The sequence below is a fragment of the Leucopleurus acutus genome, assembly GCF_964270905.1.
Source record: "Leucopleurus acutus genome assembly, chromosome: 3".
Taxonomy (NCBI): domain Eukaryota; kingdom Metazoa; phylum Chordata; class Mammalia; order Artiodactyla; family Delphinidae; genus Leucopleurus; species Leucopleurus acutus.
The window spans coordinates 5,467,434-5,492,919 of record NC_139145.1 but is presented as its reverse complement, the minus strand read 5'-3'; the positions used below and the strand labels follow the sequence as shown (position 1 = coordinate 5,492,919).

General features: G+C 46.0%; 1 protein-coding gene across 3 annotated transcripts in view; it reads left to right on the top strand.

The window, feature by feature from the left end:
* INSR (insulin receptor) overlaps positions 1-14,179 on the top strand; it is a 124,470-nt gene extending 110,291 nt beyond the window's left edge. For 2 of the 3 annotated variants that reach the window (XM_082836261.1, XM_082836263.1), the window contains exons 15-22: positions 1,764-1,866; positions 3,283-3,350; positions 5,897-6,141; positions 7,164-7,274; positions 7,363-7,522; positions 9,772-9,901; positions 10,230-10,364; positions 12,894-14,179. In XM_082836261.1, the coding sequence (XP_082692387.1) occupies positions 1,764-1,866; positions 3,283-3,350; positions 5,897-6,141; positions 7,164-7,274; positions 7,363-7,522; positions 9,772-9,901; positions 10,230-10,364; positions 12,894-13,248 (1,307 nt within the window). In that variant the 3' untranslated portion in view covers positions 13,249-14,179. The remainder of the gene's footprint in view (positions 1-1,763; positions 1,867-3,282; positions 3,351-5,896; positions 6,142-7,163; positions 7,275-7,362; positions 7,523-9,771; positions 9,902-10,229; positions 10,365-12,893) is intronic. The other variant, XM_082836262.1, reaches the window with a different exon arrangement.
* The last annotated feature ends 11,307 nt before the right edge of the window (positions 14,180-25,486 follow it).

Genomic DNA, 25,486 nt, shown 5'->3' with positions numbered 1-25,486 from the left:
ACCTATTTAAAAAGAAATAGAAAAAATAGAATACGTAAGGAAGAAAAGGTCCAGCCTCACTCAAAACCACACCAAAAGAAAGAAAAGCAAGTCAAAATGAGATAGAATTGTTAACTTATCAAATTTGCAAGGTTTTTGTCTGTTTCTGTTTTTTAAGTATGTACTTAGTGTTGTCCAAGGGTGCAGACACACGGACATTCTGTTTCATGGTAGACAAGTCCTAAAATGTAGTCCTTTAATAGTATGTATCAAAAAAGCTTACGAAGGCTTTTGCTATTTCAGCCAGCAGTGCTGGCTCTAGACGTTCATCCTAAGGAAATGACCAGAGATGTCCAGAAAAGATAAATGTTCAAGGAAATCCAGCACTGCTTACTCACAATAGCAAAACAGCTGGAGAATTAAATGTTTGACACATTAGATTACTTAAAAAAATTCTTTCTTAAATAACAGGGAGGCGAGCAAGGCACCTAGGGTGCAAAGTTTAAAGAGGCACTCACCCTCAGGGGCTGACTCTGCCCTGGCATGGCCACGCGCACGAGTTCCTCTCAAATTTTGCACTCTGGGTGCTTCCCTTCCCACACCCTAGTTCTGGTGGCCACTGGAATCTGAGGACTGTGGGATCTGGGACACAGAGACGGGGTGGGACAGGCAGCATGGATCTCAGATTCTACCGTGAGATGTGTTGGGTTCTGAGCAACCGGTAGCCTCCAGCTTCCCCTGCCAAAGGATGGGGAAGAGAGACACTGCCGACCACGGCACGTGACCAGACAGTTTCCATTTTCCATGTCCCATTCAACCAGCAAATATTTAGGGAGGCTTTCTCCATGCCACCAGAGGTGGAAGGAGGAAGTTTGCTGTCAATTCAGGGAGGTCCGGGAGGATGAGATGTCTCTGGATAGAGATGGCCGCCAAAGGCACCATGGGGCGGTGGTCAACAACTTGCTCAGATGGCCCGGGTTCAAATCCCTGCTCCACCGCGGATCAGCTCTTGGACTTGGGCATGACCCTTCACCTCTCTGAGCCTCTGTTTCCCAATCTGTTAACTGGCATTGATCATAGCACCTCCCACTTCGGCTTCTGGGATGATTAATTAAGATCTCCCAGGCAAAGCACTTCAAACGGTGCCTGGCGTGTTCCTAAGTGTTCAGTAAACTACTATCATTAAAGACCTGAAGGACTAGGTTCCTTCTCTGGCTTCCCAGAACTCACTTTCTTCCTTGGCTTGGAAGAATCCGAATACGTGGACGCATTTGTAATTATAGACAACTCAGCCTTGTGTGGGAATTAAAAAGAATTAAGGCTACATAGCATGTCTTCCGTCGGTTTCGTTGTTTGGGACGCGACGCCCAGCAAACACAGGGCACTTCTGGTGAATTTTTCATCTGCCAGAGGTGCTGTTGGGATTAAAATAAGCTATTTAATTTGCAGGGTCCAGTGCAGAGTGAAAATGCAGGGCCCCTTCTTTAAAAATTATTAAGACTTTCCAGACAGGGACAATAGAGCATTAAACAGAGAGCAGAACCTTCTGAGTGTGCGGACCTGCCTGATGGCTTGGGTTGTGTGCCCGTGAAGGTGGCCTTTGATGGTGAAGGGAGAAAAGCTGGTGATGGGCAGTGGTCTGGGGTCACCACAGGAGAGGTTCAGGGACTAGAGAAGGGGGACAAGTGTGTGTGGCCCGTTGGACATGTAGATGTGTTTTCCGGTGTGACCTCTGATGTGAACACATTTTGATGTGAAACCTATATTTTCTTATTCTATTTCAGTAGACATGCCATCAAATATTGCAAAAATTATCATCGGGCCCCTCATCTTTGTCTTTCTCTTCAGTGTCGTGATCGGGAGTATTTATCTATTCCTGAGAAAGAGGTGAGCACAGAGGTGTTCTGGTAAATGCTTAACAACCAGCTCTCTCGGGGAAAAGTATGCCTACATGTAGATAGAGTTATATCTAAATTTCCTGTAGGGACTTCCCTGGTGGCACTAGTGGCTAAGACTCCATGCTCCCAATGCAGGGGGCCCCGGTTCGATCCCTGGTCGGGGAACTAGATCCCACATGCATGCCGCAACTAAGAGTTCACATGCCACAACTAAGGAGCCTGCCTGCCTCAACTAAGACCCAGCGCAACAAAATAAATAAATTTTTTTTAAATAAATAAATTTACTGTAAATCTTACTGATCTAAAGGATGCATAGCATGCAACTTACAGATAATTATCATAATACAATATACAGTACTCGCTCTCATAAACTCCCTACAGCCAGTTGATCCTCACCAAATGTTTTTGTCAATTTTTTCTCCCCTGAACCTCTGTATCTATAACCAACCTGTGAGTGCAACTGAAGAACGGCTGTAGTTCCAAGATGAATCTTGATTGATATTTTGTGTACATTTGAGAGCAAGATAAAAATGAAATAAGGCATATAGGTTCATCGACCATAGGAATGACTTTTGCAGAATCAGATAATAATTTTTAAATACTGAAAGCACATTTCCTCAATTTTTGTGCCATTGGCAATGTCATGGCTACAGAGATGACACACACTTAAGCTTAATCCGCATCACTGACATTTTTGCCATCGCTTTCTCAAGCCTGGATGTGCAACAGAACAATAAATCGGTCTTGGTACGTAGCATTTACCTATTTACACCCGCTGTGAATGTTCCCACCGTGGCCAATTTCAAGCTACAGACATGACGTCACTGAACGCAGAGTTAGGAAGAGATATGCAGTCAATCACAGATATGTAGTATTTCTGCCATATGGATGCAATCATATAAATAAATAAGGTAATACAGAAGGGCTGAAGAGTGTCCAGTCCATCCAAGTAAGAGGTAGCATGATAATTGGTTTTGAATATTCATTACCTTTGCTTTGAATAGAATGTATTTAGCCGTAAGCCCGTGTAATTTAATTTTAAATGGTGGTTGTATTTAACAACTGGCTTGCAAATATCCTGAAAATTCAACAGTTGTTTCTTATGAGCTGGAATGAAATGGTTCCGGAGCAGCAGTGGATGAGCAGTTTTTAGGTGTTATATTGACGACCATAAATTGTAGCTTATGAGTGAGCGGTTCCATGGTGATGCACTTAAGTGGCCATCTGATGGGCTTCTGCTAAAAAGATAAGGGTCCCCCATCCTCACCCCAAACTGTATCCAGGATTACGTGCATGCCGCTAATAAGGGTGGCTGTTTGCACTGGGGAGGCTGTAACCTCCCGCTAATCACCCACAGAGTTCTGTGAGGATATCAAGATGGAACGTCTCCATTTTTCTCATCCAGGCAGCCGGATGGGCCACTGGGACCACTCTATGCGTCTTCAAACCCCGAGTACCTCAGTGCCAGCGATGGTGAGTATGATCCCCGCCCTTGTGGGTGACCAGAATCCCGCTGTTCAGTTTCCTTTGCCATCACTGTCAAGCGACAGTCAAGGGTTGATACCCTGGGGGGCTGAGAAGAGTCCTTTCGTTCAGTTGAGTCTGCGGACCTGCCCCTTGCTGCAGAAACCCTGTTACCGGGAGCAGTCGGACACCTGCTGTCTGGCGCTTGTGGGAATGGGCTGATCTAGCTGGTCTGGGACCTATGCGTGGGCTTGGCTGAGAGGCCATGACCTTGGTGCCCCAGCTGTGGGGGTACAGAGCTTGGACCCTGTGCCAGAGAGAGTGCTGAGGGTCAGAGCCAGAAAGTGGCGACCGAACTGGCCATCCAGGCTCGGAGGTGGGAATCAGAAGCCAAGGTGAGAGACTGGGGATCAGGGATGGGGCAGACAAGAAGCAGGGACAAGATGGGGAAGGTGGGAGGCTGGGTGTGCACCAGGGGCACATCTGCTATTGCTGTCAGCTGACCATGGGTGTGATGCTGACGCTGATATGGCAGGATCAGTGGCCATATTCCCCTGGATTGTCCCAAAAGGCAGTGAGTGACCCCCTGAAGAAAAGGCGTGGCTCTTCCTTCAGATGTGAACGCAGCTGTTGCACTACAAGTTTCTAAAATGCTTCGTGCAGCAAATTCAGAAAGCGACTTTCAAGGCACGAACACCGTTGCCTGACAGGATGCTGCCTTGGGGTACAGGGATGGTGTTTCTAAGGGTACCCGGGATTTGTTTTAAATAAGTCTGGTGAGACGTGCAGACCTGCAAGTGACTATCATGAGGAAGAAGTTTAGACTCACAGAGTCTGGAGAAACAGGAGGCAGGGCCACATGGGGAAGCACCAGGGTCGGCCAGGAGGCAGAGGGAGTGATGGAAAAACGTCGGCAAGAGGCTTTATTGTCTTATCCACGGGAAAGGAGAGGTCAGGCAGGGTGAGACATAGGATGAGCTAGTTTGAACTGTTTCAGCAGGGTCTGGGGCATAGGGGCTGTCCTTGGTTGTCTGCAAACTGGCACTGGGCTGATCAGGGCGGGGGGGATAGTGGCCCAGAGTGTGAGAGCCTGATCACGGAGGGGGTTGGGGTGTGGGCTGTGGATTGGTTGGTCTGCATACGAAAAGCGGACTCACAGGCACGTCATTTACTGTCGGTAGGAATTGGCCATCCCTGGGGTGGGCAGTCCTGGCAGGTTCAGCAAGACCTCAAAGCATCAGAATAGAGAAGCTAGACAAGGAGTTTATTCCGAGTGGGACCATACACAGAGCCCAGGAGCAGGAGCGGGTGAATGTTAACCCAGAGCCTCCTCTGCCCGTTTGAGAATGGCATTGCTAACCGTATCAGAGTTGGGGAAGCTGAACCTCAGGACCACCTCTCCACCCTACTGTCCTGTTTCCTTCCGGGGATGAAGCAATGGCTGAGAGCACAGGGGTACTAACTGAAAGCTAGAAACTGGGACTCATGGGTCTTTAAGGCCAGGAAGTTCTGGGCCAAGGGATACACACAGGGAAAGGTCCAAGCTCAGAACCCTGAGGGGCCCCCCAGTGAGCATCTGTGAGTTCATTTGGGTGCAGAACGCTTGTCTGATCCAATGTCCTTGAAAGAGCCATTGGTGACCGTATCATGTTGCTCAGACTGCTGTGATCAGACTGGGTGGCTTAGTGAACAGTTTGATTTCTTCACAGTCCTGGAGGCTGGAAGTCTGAGATCAAGGGGTCAGCAGGGTTGGTTTCTCCTGAGGCCTCTCTCCTTGGTGTGTAGACAGCCATCTTCTCCCTGCGTCCTCACATGGTCTTCCCTCTGTGTGTGTCTGTGTCCTGATCTCCTCTTCAAGGACACCAGTCAGACTGGATTAGGGCCACCCTAATGACCTCATTTTACCTTGATCACCTCTGTAAAGACTCCATCTCCAAATACAGTCACATTCTGAGATACCAGGGTTAGGATGTCAACATATAAATTTGCTAAGGACACAATTCAGCCCATACCAGGTGCAGAGGAGGGCAGAAAACATCTTGGCTTTTCTTATGAGGACTATGTGTATTTGTCTGCAGATTATTTGCTGCGTAACAAACCACCCCAAACTTAGCGGCTTAAAACAAACGCCATTTGGTGGGTTCGCCACCTGGGTTCTTCTGTTCTCACTTACGTGGCTGCATCCCATCTGCAGATCCACTGGCACTGGGTGGTCTTGGGTGAGCTCACTCACCTGTCAGATAGGGTCATCCCCTATCCCCTTGGTACTTTGCAAAAATAACAGGCTCAGTTGGGAATTAGCATCCTTTGGTAACAGGGCTCTGAAATCAGACAGAAAGGATGGGGATGCAGGCTCAGCTCAGCATTTACTGGCCAGAACCCTGGACTCCTTCCCCAGTCTCTGCCTGTCCTGTTCCTGGCTCTGTGCCCACTGCCCGGCACAGGGTCTGGACCACAGGAGTCAGTGAACGTTGGGGAGGGGAAGCTCAGGTGGGAGATGGCCAGGGACCCCTGAGGGATCCTCCAAGGGTGCTGTGTAGATAAGTGAGGTGTAGTGTTTCCCTGCTCTGTGTACGTGCCGGATGAGTGGGAGGTGCCTCGAGAGAAGATCACGCTCCTGCGAGAACTGGGGCAGGGCTCCTTCGGCATGGTGTACGAGGGCAACGCCAGGGACATTGTCAAGGGCGAGGCGGAGACCCGAGTGGCGGTGAAGACGGTGAACGAGTCTGCCAGCCTGCGAGAGCGGATCGAATTTCTCAACGAGGCCTCAGTCATGAAGGGCTTCACCTGCCACCACGTGGTGAGTCTCGAGTTGGCTCCAGGAGCAGAAAAAGTCTTCCTGTAATACCTGTCCTTCCTCCTATTGCATAGAGCAGTGAGGATGCTGGGTGTGGACCTCCTGCCCAGCCCCGACTCTGCTGAACATCTAAATAAAGGTGGCCCTTCCCTTCTCATTTCTCAAATCCCATCCTCTCCCACCTCACTCAGAGCAATACCCTTTTCACTGTACCATTGCTTTCCAGAATCTTCCATCTCCTCCCTCTTCCTGGCTCCTTTGTAACCTTTAAACACAGTGGTCCACCCCTTCCCTGCTCCCCCAAGTCAGCACAGACTCTCCCTGCCTTTCTGTTCCCACCATGGCCCCTTAATTTCTCCTTGAGCCTGTGTCCTTTCATCCTTGCCCCACACATATTCAAGGAGCACCTGCTCTGTACTGAGCTCCATTCTCCTCTCTGGGATGCAGCAGATGTCTGTCCTCCTGGAGCTCTCAATCCCGCGGGCGGAGACAGAGTCTAAACCCAGTAGATTAATGATGTTGTCCACAAGGAGATGATGCTATGGCAACAGGGAGAGGAGGGCAGAGTTGGGGGACTGGGAATGCAGCAGTGGCAAAGGTACATTTGAGCAAAGACTTCAGAGTGTAGGGACCGAGCTGTGTGGACAGCTCAGCTGAGGACAGTCAGCTCAGGCGAGGGAACAGAGGGTCAGGCAGTGGGAACAGCTATGCAAAGGCCTGGAAGTGGGCCTTTGTGTTCAGAGATACGAGGGTTTGCCTTGACATGTTGCTGTGTGGGGGCAGGTCTGTCTGCTTCCCCCCTCCCACCAGACTGTGAGTTCTGAATTCTCCCACTCCCCAACCCAACAAGACCTTGACCTTGGTGTTTCAGCCAGGCAGACCAGGGCTCTCCACAGTCCAGTCAGGAGCAGGATGCTGTGTGTGATGTAGGTACCAGACAGGGAGACCCGGGTGAGTGGACGTCTTCCCGCAGACCCTCATCCAAGAACTGCCCCCCCGCCCCCTCCCCCATGCTTGTTCCACAGGTCCGCCTCCTGGGGGTGGTATCCAAAGGCCAGCCGACGCTGGTGGTGATGGAGTTGATGGCTCATGGGGACTTGAAGAGCTACCTCCGTTCCCTGCGGCCTGAGGCCGAGGTGAGCTGCCTCCAGGTACCCGGTGGGGTGCCCGCTCCCGGCCTCCGGCAGTGGTGTCGCTGAACACAACCCCATGTTTCGACTTTAGAATAACCCCGGCCGCCCTCCCCCTACCCTGCAAGAGATGATTCAGATGGCTGCGGAGATCGCCGACGGGATGGCGTACCTGAACGCCAAGAAGTTTGTACACCGGGACCTCGCAGCTCGAAACTGCATGGTTGCCCACGATTTTACCGTCAAAATTGGAGGTGCGTCTGGCTTTCTGCTTTGAAATGTATGGGCCAGGCCTTCTGATTTCAGGAGGAGTTGTCTATAGCAAGTGCTTCCGTCTTTTCTAATATTGGGAAGGGGCAGGGTTTGGACGGGGACCTAGTCCTCGTGCTGTAGTTTAATTGCATTTGTTCATTAATTCACTCATTCACTTCTTTAAGTAGCATTTGTGCCGGCCGCTGCAGGAGGTGTTACAGGGGCGGGGTTGAATGAGTCGCCGTGATTCTTCTGCTCTTGTGTAGCTTGCGGTTACTATTTGCACACTGCAATTTGTATCTGCACCACCCAGCACAGCAGCCACTGGCCACTGCGTTTAATGTAAATTCAGTAAAATAACATAAAATTTAGTAAAATAAAATAAAATAAATTCAGTAAACTGATTTCAACTGATTTAAATTCAGTCAAATAAAATATATTCAGTAAAATAAAATAAATTCAGTAAAATAAAATCATTAAAATGTAGTAAACTAATTTAAATGAGTTTAAATTCAGTAAAATAAAATGAAATTAAGTAAAAATAAGTAAAATGATTTAAATTCAGTCAACTAATTTAGATTCATTTGAATTCAGTAAAATAATTTAAATTAATTTTTTAACATCTTTATTGGAGTATAATTGCTTTATAATGGTGTGTTAGTTTCTGCTGTATAACGAAGTGAATCAGCTATACGTATACATATATCCCCATATCCCCTCCCTCTCGAGTCTCCCTCCCACCCTCCCTATCCCACCCCTCTAGGTGGTCACAAAGCACCGAGCTGATCTCCCTGTGCTATGCGGCTGCTTCCCACTAGCTATCTGTTTTACGTTTGGTAGTGTATATAAGTCCATGCCACTCTCTCACTTCGTCCCAGCTTACCCTTCCCCCTCCCCATGTCCTCAAGTCCATTCTTTACGTCTGCATCTTTATTCCTTTCCTGCCCCTAGCTTCTTCAGAACAATTTTTTTTTTAGATTCCATACATAGTAACATAAAATGAAATTAAGTAAAATAAATAAATAAATTCAGTAAAGTAAAATAAAATAACTAAAATTCAGTGAACTAATTTACATTAATTTAAATTCAGTAAAATAAAATAAAATAAATTCAGTAAAATAAAATAAAATATTAAGTCCATCGGTCGAACTGGGAACCTTGAACAATATTAGACAGTGCGGTATAGACCACGTTCATCATCACAGAAAGTTCTACTGGGCAGAGCTGTTCTAGATGAACAGTAAAATAGTTGACATGTAAATAAGATGATGGAGACTGGGAAGAGAGTGCTGAAGGAAGTGAAGAGTTCAGTTCCATGTTGGAGAGGAAAGGCCTCTCTCTCCATAAGGAGGCGACGTTTTCACCAAGACTTGCAGGGTTAGAAGTTGACCTGAGAGATGGCGTCTCAGGGGGAGCTACAGCACGTGCAGAGGCTGTGAGGTTGGAAGGATGGCTGATGTGGTGCGAATAAGGTGAACGTAGAGGGGAGCAGAGCAGTGTGAGATGTGAGGTTGAGGAGAGAAGCGGGAACCAGGCTGGGAAGGTCCTTGTTGGTCATGGTGGGTCATCTCGATGTTATTCTACGTAGCCAGTGTGAAGCAGGAATTGACATGATCCTATTATGTAGCTTCTCTTGGGCAGTGGGCTGTCAGGGTCAGGATGGAGGGAGGGTCCTGCAGGTGAGAGATGGTGGCGGGCCTGGGGACATCCAGGGCTGTGGAGAGGAACAGACTAGAGAGGGATGTGGAGGTCGAGGGGGCAGGACTCACCACTGTCTTTTCTGTGGGGTGTGAGGAAAGGGGGTGGCCAAGGGAAGACCCAGCACTGGGTTTCTGGCTGGGCAGCTGGGTGGGTGGTGGGACCAGATCCAGTGGCAAATAGTAGGTTGGTTGCAGAGCATGAAAAGTTCAGTTTGGGATGCCTGAGCGGTATGGGTTGGAAGGAAGCATTGCTGAGGGTGAGATTCCCAAGCTCCAGGTCAGAACATCACTTCTTCGCTACTTGGTGGTTCTTTTTCTTTCCCTTTAAATGGTGGCCCATCCTCTCCCTCCACATCCTCATGAGTACCCTCAGAATCCATTCTCACTGGATTTGGCTGTGACCTAGGTGAGCACACACCTGAGGCAGGTGAGCTCACACCTGGGGCAGGTGCCTTCATCTGAGGGCTCTACCAGGGGTGGGGCAGGAAAGATGGCAGACAGCTGGCCACAGGCTGAAGGCTAAGAGCATGTGAACTACTGTTTGTTGTCAGACTTTGGAATGACCAGAGACATCTACGAAACGGATTACTACCGGAAAGGGGGAAAGGGTCTGCTCCCCGTGCGGTGGATGGCACCTGAATCGCTGAAGGACGGAGTCTTTACCACTTCTTCGGACATGTGGTGAGTCATGTGTGGGTTGGTGGATAGAACACTGCACTTGGATTCCAGGTTGCTCTGCTAGTATGACCAGTGTGAGAGGGGTCACTTGAAAACTGCCTTCCTCAGGGCTTCTCCGTCTAGAAAAAGAAGGGATGGCATGTCTGGGGACCCTAGCACAGCCACTGTGACGTTCCAACGGACACTAATCTTATAGGCATTTCTGAGCTGCAGCATGAATTGTTTAGTGAACTGGCCAACCAGGTTCTAGTAAACCAAGAAGGGGTGTGTGTGTGCGCGTTGCGTGTATTTTAACGGCTTCTTTGTTACTATTCCCGACTGTCTTTGGCAGGTCCTTTGGCGTGGTCCTTTGGGAAATTACCAGCTTGGCGGAACAGCCTTACCAAGGCCTATCAAACGAGCAGGTGTTAAAATTTGTCATGGATGGAGGGTTTCTGGATCAACCCGACAACTGTCCTGAGAGAGTGTAAGTGTAGAAACGGGGTCCAGTGTGTGAGGTGCTTATTCAAACGTCTATGCCCTTTGCCGGGATACTCACGTTTGTGTATCGTATGTCTACACGTCTTTGTGTTTGCAGATTTTTTCTTTGCATGCACATTTGTGTTTGCATATGGTGTCTACATACATGCTTGTGTTTGTGTATTATATCTTTAGATGTATGCTCTATTGCGTTTCATATTTTTGGAAGGTTGTATAGGAAATTGCACAGCAGTTGTTACTTTGGGAAGGAAACTGGGGAGCTGGAGTGGAGGCTTAGGTTTAACTACCTATTCTTTATACACTTAACATTTTTGTCAGGAAAATAATACAATGGTATATGTCAATTATATCTCATTAAAAGTGGAAAAAAGAAATCGCTGAGCATAAACACTAAAAATAAAAATTGTCAGGGGTATGTATGACATATTCCTCTCCCAATATTTGTCTTAAATTTTTGTTGTAGAAACAACTGTACAACACAAACACCAAATGCACATCATTAAACACTTACCAAATTATCCAGTGTCATAATAGCCCAATAAATGTAAGGTAAAATAAAGAAAGTACTATCTTCCTAAACTAGCAACAGAAGGAAGGAAGAAAGGAAGGAAGGGAAGGAGGGAGGGAGGGAGGAAAGAAGGGAGAGTTTTAATATTCAATTCTGTCAATGGTATGGTTAGCTAATCTTTCTTATCACCCTGTTGTCATAGCTACTCACAGCAATGTTATTTAAATCTCAAAAAAGAAAATGATCAAAACACCCAGCAATATGAGAATTGCCAAGTAAATTGATAAAATAATAGGAAACAGAAATTGACATCTCAGATGATGCTTTGATATATTTTATAACTCAGTGGATTAGCTTATGTTAAAATAAGTGTAATAAATGTGTGTAAATTACATTTCCAAATGTATCCAGATAGAAAAGACAAGAGGTTATATCTGAAGGAGAGTTGTGTGCCAGCTGTATTTTCTCCATATTTTGGCGTGTTTTCTAACTTTCTACAATAAGCATTTACTACATATAAATTCCCTTATCAGTGTTTCTTAAGAAAAAACTTTGCCCTCCTGAAAAAAAATCCATGGAGGGAGGCCATTTTGATGCCTCATCCTCAAAAGAATAAGATAGCTGTTTAGAAAACGTAGTTTGAAGAAACATCATATGCAAAAAAAAAAAAAAATATATGAAGCAGAGTTACTTAGAAACTCTGAGTAAAATATTTTTAAACATCTCATGAAGGGCCTTTCCTTGCCAAGCCAATTAGCAGCTAGGTGTAGTTCCAGGACCAGGGAAATTACATGTAGACCCTAGGGTGGGGGCCTGCAAACTTTTTCTCTAAAGGGCCATAGTGTAAATATACTCAGCTTTGTGGGCTGGGTGGCTCTCTGCCTTGTAGCTGGAAGCAGCTGTGGATGATGCATAATTGGATGGGTGTGGCTGCGTGCCAATAAAACTTTATTTACAAAAACACTCGGGGCCATATTTGGTCCAGGGCTGAAGTTTGCCAACCCCTGCCCTAGAAGAAGTTACAGTGGGGAAAGGACGAGGTAAAATGGAAATCCCAAGCCCGCTGGGCCTGTCCTAGGTAAAGTCATAGTCTCCACCCGCCCGCCACCCCGCACCCTCCAGAGAGCGGGGGCTGGGCCTGCAGGACAGCCACTCAGAACGAGCCCTCTAGGGTCAGTCCACCCAGCTGCCCTCATCAGGTGCAGGGATGTACATATAGAGGGAGGAACCGACAGAAAATAGACCCACAGACATAGAAAACAAACTTACAGTTACCAAAGGGGAAAGGGGGAGGAGGGATAAATTAGGAGGTTGGGATTAACAGACACACACTACCATATATAAAATAGATAAACAACAAGGACCTACTGTATAGCACAGGGAACTATACTCAATATTTTGTAATAATCTATAAGGGAAAATAATCTTAAAAAGAATATATATATTCTTTTATATATAAAAGAATATATATATATGTGTGTGTGTATATATATATACATATATATATATAAAGGAATCACTTTGCTGTACACCTGAAACTAACACATCATTGTAAATCAACCATACTTCAATATTCTAAAAAACGATGGGGATTTCCCTGGCGGTCCAGTGGTTAGGACTCCACGCTTCCACTGCAGGCGGCATGGGTTCGATTCCCGGTCGGGGAACAAAGATCCCGCAAGTCGGGTGGTGCGGCCAAAAACATAAAAATAAATAAACAATACAAATTAAAAAGTTAAAAGAGAAAAAAACGGTGAACCATGGTCTTCAGCATGTAGCAACATCAGGAGAGGCCCTTCTGGATCTGGTTTGGGGAGGAGACAGCCCCCTTGACGCTCTTTATAAAACCACCTTTCAGCGCCCCTAGAATCGCTGTTTCTGCTTGACTGTCGCCTTTCCGGTGTCGGCACTTGTCCCCGTGGGTGTGGGCCACCGGCGAGGGGTGGGGAGGGGGCCGATTGGCGGGGCGGCGCGCACCTCACCCTCCACGTGCCCTCTGTCCTGCAGCACCGACCTGATGCGCATGTGTTGGCAGTTCAACCCCAAGATGCGGCCGACCTTCCTGGAAATTGTCGACCTGCTCAAGGACGAGCTGCACCCCAGTTTTCCCGAAGTTTCCTTCTTCCACAGCGAGGAGAACAAGGTGCCCGAGAGCGAGGAGCTGGAGATGGAATTTGAGGACATGGAGAGTGTCCCCCTGGACCGGTCCTCACATGTGCAGAGGGAGGAGGCCGGGGGCCGGGATGGAGGGTCCGCACTGGGGCTAAAGAGAAACTATCAGGAACACATCCCCTACACCCACATGAACGGGGGCAAGAAAAACGGACGCATTCTGACTCTGCCCCGGTCTAATCCTTCCTAACGGCCCCTGCTCGGGGGAATGGTTCCTGTCTTCGCTTTCCTCTGGCTTGAAGGCCTTCAGAAAACTCAGGATTTTCACACGACTCAGCCACAGTGTCAAATGGAGCTCAGAGATCATGACTCTCCATTTCTGTTCCTCTTCTGACTTCAAACACATTGGTTTGATTGCCAATTTGACTGGTCATCTGAGAACTTAACTGTGAACCTAGATGGGAAAGGGGTTTCCACGGCTGCTGTCCTTTTGGACCACCGAGGTTTCAAGCCCGGGTGTTACTTTTTTTTTTTTTTTCCTAGCAGATTGAAAGAAAGCACCTGTTTTTACAAAGTTGTTTTTTTTTTTTTTTTTTTTTTTTTTGCTGGTGTCTGAGCTACAGTGTAAAACATAAACCTTGTTTGTGGAACAAAAGTTAGAAAGAAAGAAAGAAACAAAAATCAAAATCCTGTCCTAGTAGAATTCCAAACTTTGCAGAGTGGGCTTCAGGAAAGTTTTTTTCATCCAGAAGGTTGTTTTTTTTTTCCTTCACAGAATCAGTTCCTCAAATTGACCAATAGCTGCTGCTTTTGTATTTTGGATATAGTTTTGCAGTCCTGGGGTGTGGCTCACGTGTGTACTCGTGCGTGCGTGTGTGTGTGTGTGCAAATCATGCGTGCTGAGTGGCCGCTTTGGGGATCAGCCCAGGAGGGTTCTGCCCTTCTGGAGCGTGTGAGCCCCTGATCTGCTCCCTCCACCTCCCTTCCTTCTAATCTACTGGGACACTGTGCCCTCAAGAGTCTCCTTCAGTCCCAAGTCTAGCCTCAGGAGTCTTCTCTCCCTTAACTTTGGTGAAAAATGTTTTCCGGGAGCCATGGGAGTTGTTTGGAGTGATAATGGATCTTTTCAAGACCAAACAAAGCCAGGACATTAAAAAAAAAAAAAAAAAAAAGAAGAAGAACTGAGATGATGAAGAGTTTTGAGAATATATTTGTAACATATTTAATTTAAAAAAAAATCTCCAGCATCAGCCTCATAAGTTATTGACCATTTCCCGGGGGGCGGGTAGGGCATGGGGGTTTGTCTGCCTGTGTGTGGGGAGGGGGACCCAGGCACCAATGGCCTCTCTCCTTGGTCTTCAAGGCATCCATTTTTCTGGGACTAAAGCCACGTTAGCTGCTAACCCTTCTGGACGTCGCGATCAGGCCACGCTGAGCATGTGGGTGATGGTGTATGATGGATAGTTTGGTTTCTGGTAAGCTGAGCCCTGCCTTTGAACACACTTGTGGCCCTTGGGTCTTCTGGTTCCCTGTACGTACCTCTGGAGCTTCCTCAGCTGTGTGCGCACGTCCTACAAGGATTGTGCAAACACAGCGCAATCACATCCCAAAGTGGGACAGCACAGGTGGACTTTGAGAACACTAGCCATATGAAGACGTGCCTGTTGGTCCCCTCCGCCCTCAGGGCATCCGTCTGTCCTCAGAGCTGACTTCCCAGAAGCTGCTTTGCGCCCAGTGACCTCAGCTGGGCCAGGTGTGGGGCCTGAGCTGAATTCTCAGGTACTTCACGATCTTGCAGTCCCTAAGAGAGTACAGTCCGGAGGAGAAACCGCTAAGGACCTTTACACTACCAAGAACTTGCGAAGGAGCGTGATGCCACAGTTGCTTCCCTTTGGGGAAAGAACTACAGCTGCTCAAATAAAGAACACGGTGAACTCATCACTTTGGTTCATCCAAATCATCACCCATGGGTTATCCCTTGAGTGCATTTTCTCACAAGTTTTTGATTGCTTCCTTCTTCTCTTCTCCTCTCAAGAGTTGTGGGCTTAAGAACAGGATAGAGATGCCATGGTGACCTCTGAACCTTCTCAATTCTTGATGAAGAACACAGGTAGACACACATCCTAGTTGCCTCTGGCTATCTTATTTATATGATTTGAGAAATGACAGCATGTCAAAATATTTCTGGGGAGCCTCAGTGATTGGGTACAAGGAGCACAGAAATTATTTTCGCCAAATTTATTTTGTACATAAAAGAGGGTCTGTACGTAAATTAAAAAGACAAAACACGTAGATCTAGGTATTTTGTTCTTTTCGTAGTAAATTTGTAGTGGCCGTATACTACACTAGCAGCAATTTTCACATTTTTCTAATTCAGAAAGGTTTTCTTATATTAGGGGAAAATTATTTATTTTAATATATAAAAATCACTGTAAAAAATCACTTTCATGAGAAATGGAGTGCATGTAAATTTTTTTTTCAAAGAAAAATAAACAGGTGAATGTGGGGTAATGATTTTTTTTTTCCCCAGCACAATCTACCTCAGTGTATTGTTAGGATGTGATTCAATAATGGACATCTTTGAGACTTCAGAATTCTTCCTGGATCCGATCTGAATCAGGGAAAATTTGTATCAGCTGATTCTGAATGCCAGGGACCAGTAAGAATTTTGAGGGAGGGAGTTGGGCTGAAGTATGGCTTTCATGTGAGCATAGATCCTTTTTCTGGCTGATAATATGCTCCTCTGAATTTAATCTTCCTTTTTTTTTTTTTTTTTTGATCCTCCATCCATTGATACCGTGGCCCTTGAAATGAACCAAGTTTCAGGCCATCACGATGTATCTGAGGTATGGGGGGCATCCAGTCTTGAGTTACCCTTCTTTGGTGAGGGAAGTTCCCCTGTTGGGGCAAAGACAGGCTTTGGTACAGAGCCAGCATCCCCATTGTCCCATGGCATCCCCCTGGTGTGAGCACCTAGGTGCCCTGGGCTCTCCATGGTTTATTTCCACTCCTTTCAGATTGAGATGCTTTTTTGGGGGGTTGGGGGTGGAAAAAATCACTGTCATGGCACCTCACACACAAACACCCAATGCAGAGTCTCTTTTTATTTTCTGAGTGGGAAGGGAACATGTTGAGAAATCTCAACCCCAAACCCACCAAGATGCTGAACACATCTTTTAGCAACAAAACCTTGGACCCCCTGTATTTTGGTTCAGTTGACCTCAAGCTGATACTGTTTGACCTTGGGGCACTTTGATAACCCGTGTGTAAGTCTGGGCAGGGCCAGCAGCAGTGGTGTCATACTCACCAAACCTTGCTGCCCTTCCCATACCTATAGGCACCACCCCTGCAGAGTCTCCTTTCTTCCACTTTCCCTGGAGAGGTATTGTAGAGTGCTGGGCCCGCCCTTTGTAAACTGGAGTTCCCTAACTTCATTTAGCTGTCTCTGCTGCTGCAGTGAAAGAGGAAGCAGGCTTGGGTCACAGCCTCCTTTTGCATCAGATAATGTTGACTCTGTCACAACAGAACTTTAGTCCTAGAGATGGATGTCCTGGAGGATTGTAGCGATGGGTTACGAAAAAAGCAACAAAGCCAGCTTTGGATGACACTTTTTGTTGTTTGTTTTGAAAGGTGTCTCAGTATTTTAAAACCCCTTTTTATTTATGTGGCAAAACCCACATAGTTGTTTCTCTCTGGACCAGTGCTGTCAAACACACGTCTGGAAATGTTTGTATTCTGGGAGCTGTTCTGGGTGATTTTCTGTCCTTTTAAGCTAGTAAGAAGCAAGAAATGCTGCTGGTTCTCTGGATAGACGTTGAGCACAACTGAAAGAAAATGTGGGAACTGGTGCAAAGATCTGCACCAACAACGCCGAGACCATTGGAGACTGCCTGTAACTGATGGACAGATCTTCCACTCTCTCCAACCAGAGTGGATGGTCTGCCATGAAATGTGCTTGTTGGGTTGGGAGGTGTTTATTTGTAGCCGTCATAACATTGGTCAGTGAGCAGGAACCCATGCTCGCCATCTGGGTACATGATGGGATGTGCTGTAGTCTCCCAAACGACAATCTTTTTCTACTTTGTGGTGGGTGGAAGTTTGAGGTTCGGATGCCACTTGGCACCATAGGCGATTCAGAAATGATGGTTTTGTTGGGAGTGGGGAACATGGACATGCTGATTGTATATAAATGATACCTGTAGAATGGTGTCCCTTCAGAAAATCTTCTGGAATGTGTTCTTCAGAATATTGATTTATACCAGAGTTGAGGTTGGATAGAAAGAACAGATGGGCATTTGTTCTTTCAAAGACATGAGAGAATGCAATGGACATTCAGAGGCTGCGCCTGGAAGTGAATGTTTCCTTAGGGGTCTCCCAGAAACAGAGGGAAACAATGACTTTTTGAGCTCACTGTCAACTTCTCATACCAGTCAAGGTCCAGAACCAGCCTCCAGCCACGTTTTAATCTGGATGTGGGCCCTAAAAATCCTTGTTCAAACTCAGACCAGGGATCTGGGGCTCTTGGTCCCATTTGAGAAGAAAGGAACTGTCTCCCCCAACCCACACACATTCAGGAATGGCTTATTTACTCTCTACCTTGTGGGCCTGGGGGTCCCAGGCCCTGCGTGTGAGCGGCAGACACCTCCCATCCAACGTCAGCCACGCAGGATCAAATGTGCCTCGGCATATGCAGAAACCAACTCGGAGACGCAAAACCCACCAAGAGATCAATTCTTATTTTTTCAATGTTTTCCTACAAGAGCCAAGTGGCACCATGTACAGAATTTGCCTTTTTTTTTTTGTTTTGTTTCTTGGAATATCAAAATTGCTCTGCATGTAAACTATGGGATAATTACCTGTTTATATGAAAATTCAGAATAAATTATCTGAGAATACTCTTGTTTCTGTGTGGTGTCCAAGCGAGGACCTATGAACTGGGTGGGGTTGTGGCTAGGGGGTGGGTGAAGGGAAATCTCCCGGGATGTTGTGGGTATCTGTTTTGAGAGGGAACAAACCTCCAGGTTCTTCATAACAGTGAAGCAGGAGGTTAAATATTGTTAGCAGCAGGGCTGATGATCCACTGACACATACCTGTAGAGCTGAACCAATGCTTTAAATATGGAACTATTTCTATACTATTTGGTAAGTTACTGCTACCTCAAGGACCCCAGACCTCCCCAGGATCTAAATACTAAGGAGTTCACTACAAGAATACAAGGGGACCCCCAAGACACTGCTCCATTGCACCGTGCTGGAGACTTAGATGCTAAGGTGTTGTAAATGTCATCCTGGGAACATGGACCTGCCCCCCCAGGGTGAGTGGTCAGTGCAGTGTTTGCTACTGTCCCGTTGCCCAAAGGAAGTCACGTAGATGACCCTAGAGTCAGCACAGGGGGAGGGGAGGACTGCCCGAGGGTTTACATTCGGGGAGGTGGGGGAAGCGTGAATGAACTGAGTCAATCCTGCAACAATTGCCCACATGTCTCACTTTACCCTTCTATGATTGAGGATGAGAGACCTTCCGTCATATGACCATAGTGAGGATAAAGTGAGGTAACGTTTATCCTCCATGCTCCCTCCAGGGTGTCCTTCCCACACCCCCATATCCCTCCAGGTTCCCCATCCTCCAAAAAATTGATGCCACTGCTAGGTGGTAGCCTGAATTGTGCCTCCCTGGGCTTGTGAAATTCAATAGAAGCCTTGTGGAAAAGGGAAAATGCTTTCCTCCTCAGGAAAGAATCTCAAGGATGCTTCAGCCTCAGGTGTGCAGGTGGGTGGGTGGTCTCTTTGCCCAGGTGGGTCATGCAGACTCCTCACACTTGTGGCCAGGTGATGACAATGCAGCTTAGGGTCCCTGGGGCCCTGGCCCTGGCCCTGGCTCCGACTCAAGTGTGAGCAGCATGACAGATGAGACAGTTGTCACCAGCTTAGTATACAAGCAAAAGGAAGCACATGGAAGCTCTGGTATCTCTGAAGTACTCAACAGAAGAGAGAAGTGATACTCTCTTATCAGGGATAACAGGGTTGGCGGGTGGTCTAGATTCTGAGATGTGATGAGATCCAAGTTTTCTAGCTGTTGATATCCAACCTCCTTGACTGCTGGTGACCCAAACCCCTGGGGCATGGTTTCACCCCTCCCCCCACCCCATGAAGCTGACTGTTCTGCCTGGGATTGGGTCCTCAAGGTGACTCACCCAGAATCTTCAATAGAAGTCCTCGTTATAATCAGAGACTCACAGGAGTTGATGCCATGCTGTACCACCCATGCCATCTCTTTGGAACCCAGGGGCTCACTCTTCCAGCTACCAGGGAGGTTGTCTGCTGGGGGCTCACAACTGAGTCCTTTTTGCCAGAACTTTCCTCAGCTTAAGGGAGCTGCTTGGTCCAAGTTTATGTCCACTCCCTAGGGGCAGCCACATCTGACAACCGGCCAGGGGTACAAATGCCTGACCCCTGTGCCTAAATGCATGTTATGGGTTTAATTGCTCCCCCAGCCCCACAAAAAGATACATTTAAGTCCTAATCTCCAGTACCTCAGAATGATGATCTTATCTGCAAAGCAGAAATAGAGACACAGACGTAGAGAACAAATGTATGGATACCAAGGGGGAAAGAGGTGGGAGGAACTGGGAGATTGGGATTGACACATATACACTACTGATACTATGTATAAAATAGACAACTGATGGGAACCTACTGTATAGCACAGGGAACTATACTTAATGCACTGTGTGACCTAAATGGGAAGGAAATCCAAAGAAGAGGGGATACATGTATATGTATATGTATACCTGATTCACTTTGCTGTACAGTAGAAACTAACACAACATTGTAAAGCAACTATACTCCAATAAAAAGTAATTTAAAAAAAGAATGTGACCTTATTGGGAAATTACATTGCAGATGTAATTCATTTGGTTAAGGTGAGGTGGACCTGGAGTGGGCTGGGCCCCTAATCTGATATTAGTGGCATCCTTACGAAAGGGGGAGATTTGGACACAGACTTGCACACAGAGAGAACATCATGTGAAGATGAAGGCAGAGATTGGGGTAATGGGTCTGCAAGCCAAGGAATGCTAAAGATTGCCAGCAAAAAGGCACAAGCTAGGAGAGAAGCAAGGAACAGATTCCCTCTCACAGCCCTCAGAAGGGACCAACCCTGCAGACACCTTGATCTCGGACTTCCAGCCTCCAGCACTGTGAGAGAATAAATGTCTGTTAAGTCCCCCGGTCTGTGGAGCTTTGTTACAGCAGCTCTGGTAAACTAGTACAATGTGGGACAACTGTGCTGAATCACCACCATTTTAATGCTCCGCAGGGGATCAGGTAAGGTGCTAGTTGCAGCTGTTTTGAAGTTTAATCTTTCCCTCATTCAGACTTACTTCCCTTACTTATGTTGATCCCAAGTTATCCCAGACAAACCTCCTCCATGTAAACCTCTGTTTATTGCTGTGTAACAAATACTCCAATACTCAGTGACTTAAAACAAGCAACAGTGATTATTTCTCACTACTCCATGAGCCAGCCAAGCAGTTCTTTTAGTCCAGGCTGCCGTGTGTGATCTCTTGGGTCAGCTGATGGCTTGGCTGGGTGAATGATTTGAGTTGGTTCACCCTTCTGTCAGATGATGGCAGGCTGAAAGATCTCAGAGTCTTTTTCTCAGAGAACCCAGTCTACCACAGCCAGAGATGTTGGGACCTCAAGGAGCTTCTTCTCATTGGCAGATTCAGGAATTGAAACAGAGAGGGAGAGTGAACTCCCAAAGGTCACAGAGCAAGTTACTCTGTCTCACACTAGGCTGTTTGATACACCTAAGGGTAAACGTGGCATTCCAGCATTGGGAGAGACAAAGAGATACCCTTGTGAGATTTCTGACATAGCCCCTCCCTGGAGGTCCTGGAAATTACAGAATGCTGAACAGTAACCCGTAGAGGAAGGGAAAGGAAGGGTTCCCATGGTTAAGGGTATCACAGGGGTATGAACTGGTTCACCACAAGTCTTTAAACTCAGAGATCTGTGAATTGCCTGGTTTTTTCACCAGGTGATCTTAGACAACTCATTATACCTCTCTCAGCCCCAGTTTCCTCATGTTTTAAAAGGAGGTCATCATAGAACCTCCACTGTAGGGTTGTTGTGAGATTAAATTGTATAAGACTGAAAAGGCCTTAAGAACATTTTTATCATTGATAAATACACACTTTGAAGCCTCAGGGAACGAGTACCATGGTGTGTGGTGTCATTGCATGAACCGCCCATGGTGGAATGCTCAGGACAACCCTGTGTTCCACAGATGGGGGACCCCAGCCTCAGAGAGTTGAAGGAGCATCACCAGGACACCCTTTTCTGTGTCCTGTCACGTTGGGGATTATAGCTGTGATGGACACACTTTAAGGTGACCTCTGATCAATAATTCCCACTTTCTGGTATCCACAGTTTGTATAATCTCCTCCCACTGAGGATGGGCAGGATATATGACTAATTAACTGTGGGAAAAATGATGAGATGTCTCTCTCATGTTTATGGAACATTGTATGAGTCCAATCTTAGCAAGTCGGAGAGAGAGATTTTACTGGTGGCCTTGAAAAGGCTATGAAAAGGACTACTTGTAAGGAACTGTGGCAGCCCCAGGACCTTAGAGTGGCCTCCAACGAATAGCTGGTACAAAGCTGGTGTCATCTGTCCCCAAACCTGGAGGTAATGAACTCTACCAACAGTCTGAATGCACTTGGGAGCCTATTCTTCCCCAGTCGAGCCTCCGTATGAGGATGCAGCCTGATTGCAGTTTTGAGAGACAATGAGACCTAGCTAAGGGGTGCCCAGACTCCTGCCTGGTCCACAGAAATTGTGTAACAATAAATGTGTGTGTTGTTTCAAGTTGTTAAATTTGTTACACAGAAATAGAAAACTAATACAGATTAGGAGTTTGGGATTAACTCCTAGTGTGTATACATAGATACACACTATTCTGTATAAAATAGATAACCAACAAGGACCTACTGTATAGCACAGGGAAATATACTCAATATCTTCTAATAACCTATAATGAAAGAGAGTCTAAAAAGAATCTATCTATCTATCTATCTATCTATCTATCTATCTATTATCTATCTATCTGAATTACTTTGCTGTACACCTGAAACTGACACAACATTGTACATCAGCTCTATTTCAATAAAAATTTTAAAAATTTTTCATGAGAAAAAAAGTAGAAAACTAATACAATAACAGAGTTACCTGATTCGAGATATCTTGTAGATTAAGAGTTATTTTGTGTATGGGGCATAGAGGGTCCTTGCTAAGTGTTAGCTAATATTCATCACCAGCGTTGATATTGTCAAGATGCTCCTGGCAGAAGGCATCCTCATGTGCCAGTCTTTGTTTTTAAATGTGAATCCTCATTTTCTTTTAAATTGATGTATAACTGACATACAACGTTATGTTAGTTTCAGATGCACAACATAATGGTTCAATATTTATTATACTATGAAATTATCACCACGATAAATTTAGTTAACATCTGTCACCATACATAGTTACATTTCTTTTTCTTGTGATGAGGACTTTTAAGATCTCCTGTCTTAGCAACGTTCAAATATACAAGAGTATCATTAACTGTATCACCATGCTGTACATTACATCCCCAGGAATTATTTATTATATGGCTATAAGTCTGTATCTTGTGACCCCCTTCACTCATTTCACCCACCCCCACCCCTTTATAGGTTATTAAAAAATATTGAGGGGCTTCCCTGGTGGCGCAGTGGTTGAGAGTCCGCCTGCCGATGCAGGGGACACGGGTTCGTGCCCCGGTCCAGGAAGATCCCATATGCCGCAGAGCGGCTGGGCCCGTGAGCCATGGCCGCTGAGCCTGCGCGTCCGGAGCCCGTGCTCTGCAACAGGAGAGGCCACAACAGTGGGAGGCCCGCAAACCGCCAAAAAAAAAAAATATATATATATATATATTTATATATTTATATAAATATAAATATATTTATACTGTGCTATACAGTAGGTCCTTGTTGTCTACCTATTTTATATATAGTGGTGTGTATATGTTAATCCCAAACTCCTAATTTATCCCTCCCTGTATCTTTGTTTTAAATTTTTTTGCTTTGTCGTCTTTATTATTGCCCTCATTCTACTTGTTTATTGTGTTGTTCTGCTTATAATTTCTTAAGCTGGATATTGGTCTCATTTGTTTTCAGCTTTTTTTTTTTCTTTTCAATTGTAGGCATCTCAGGTTGTACATTTCTGACTATGAAAACAGAAATAAGAAAGTTACATACAGTACGTTAGAAGTGATCTGTTCTAGGAGGAAAATACAGAGAAAGTGGGTATGGAGTGTATTAGTTTCCTAAGGCTGCCTTAACAAAATACCACAGACTGGGTGGTTTAAACCACAGAAATCTTTTTTCTCACAGTGTTGGAGGCTGAAGGTCCCAGATCCAGATGCTGGCTGATTCAGATCCTGGGGAGAGCTTTCTTTCTGGCTTGCAGACGGCTGCTTTCTTGTTGCATCCTCACATGGCCTTTCAGTGGGAAAGAGAGTGAGCTATCCGGTGTCTCCTCTTATAAGGAAACAAATCCTACTGGATTTGGCCCCTGCTGACTTCATTTAACTTTAATTACTTCCTTAGAAGCACCATCTCCAAATACAGCCACACTGGGGGTTAGGGCTTCAACATATGAATTCTGGGGGGACACATTCAGTCCGTTACAGGGGGGCTGAGGGGTTGCATTTTTAAATAAGATGACCACAGAAACAGTGACTGTTGGGCAAGTGATCATGATTTTCACAAATGTCATGGCTATCATGTTTAAGAAATTTCCCTTGTTCTGAGTGAATCATTTTGTAGTTGGATTCTAGAAGATCGATTTATGGTTCTTAATGGGAGGATGAAAGAAATCAAGCGCTAATTGACTTAAATGTCTAATTGGTGATGGTGGGTTTCAGAGGATGGTCATCAGGGGAGGCATTTTAACAAGAGCTTGAAGCCACAAAGAGATGAAAAGATGATTCTGCTGGCCAGCGCCAACAGACAGTTCCCTGCAATCATTAACTGTTTTTGCTCTGTTATCTGGGTTGTGAACAAAGAAATGAGCCTGAAATGTAGATGCTTCTCATACATTGTAACCAGGCTGTTTGACACCATACTAGGATCCCAGTTTCTTTTTAGCCACCCCATGTCCATGGGGACCACCTGTTACCAAAACAAATGTGAACTAACGTCTCTCATACTGATGACTATAGAGAGCATTCCCATTTCTTGCTTTTACTTTGTTGTTATTTTGGCTTTGGGTCCTCTGGTTAGTTGATGCACATGCTGAAAGAAAAAGAAATTCCTTTCTGGATTAGTTAACCATTGCGTACTCTACAGTAATCAGTATCTGCAGGTTACAAAACAAAGTACTGCCTCACTGGTTACTACACTGGTTTCTAGAAACATTTTGGTTTGTGGGTTTAGAGTGGCGAAACACTGCCAGCTTCAGGGCGTATTTGGGAATTAAAAAGAAGGGTGTTCTACAGGTGTTTTTGTTTTTAGCCTTTGGAAAAATGGATCAAAGTAGCAGAAAATCCTAATTCGAATGGGCTAGAGAGATTACAAAATCATGATGATAAGGATCCTTTCAGATGTTTTGCTTCTCTTCTGTTTCTCTCTCTCTTTCTCTTTCTCTCTCTGTCTCTCGTAGCAGAATGCTTAAGAGTACTGATTCTGGAGTGAGATTGTCAGATTTTTAATCTCTTAGGAGCTACGTGACCTTGGGCAAGTCATTTAATCCCTCTGTGCCTCCCTGTCTCGGTTTCCTCATCTGAAAAATCGCATCGTAACTCAGGTTCTCTGAAAAGCAGACACCAAAACAGACTCAGATGTGTGGATAAATGGGAAAAGGAGCTCTCAGCGCAGTGCTGAGAAAGTCTCTGTAAGGCCAATGGGGTGCCCCAGGGCAAAGAGTGCCTGTCAGAGGGGTCCTGCATTGGGCAGAAATGACCTGGCTCTGGTCCTCCCAGCCATCAGGCTCAGGTATTAGTTGGGAGCAGCCCAGGGACAACGTGGCTTTGGTGTGAACCCTGAAGCAGGTCTGAAGGTGCAGCAGCTGGAGGTGGTCAATTTATTGTATCCCCATGACAGGTTCTCAAAAAGGGAGATCTGAGCAGCGCATGACGGCTGAAAAAAGGGATAATGATATCTTCCTTATAGGGATGGTGAGAGGGTTAAATGAGTTAATACCTGAAAGCCCTTAGCACAATGCCTGGTGATTGAAGTGTGAATTTATATGCTTTTCTATCACATTGGGGAAGTAGTGCAAATTCCTATTTTATTCACTGTTTGTTTATCAGGAAGGGAGTTTGGATTTGAATCAAATGCTAAGCTGATGGCTTCTGTTTGTCCCTCCCCAGGACCACTCTCCATGCTATTTCACCATGTTCTCTGCCCACAAAGGCCGACCTATGTGGGCTGCAACAGGCACCCTTGCCCTCTGGCTTC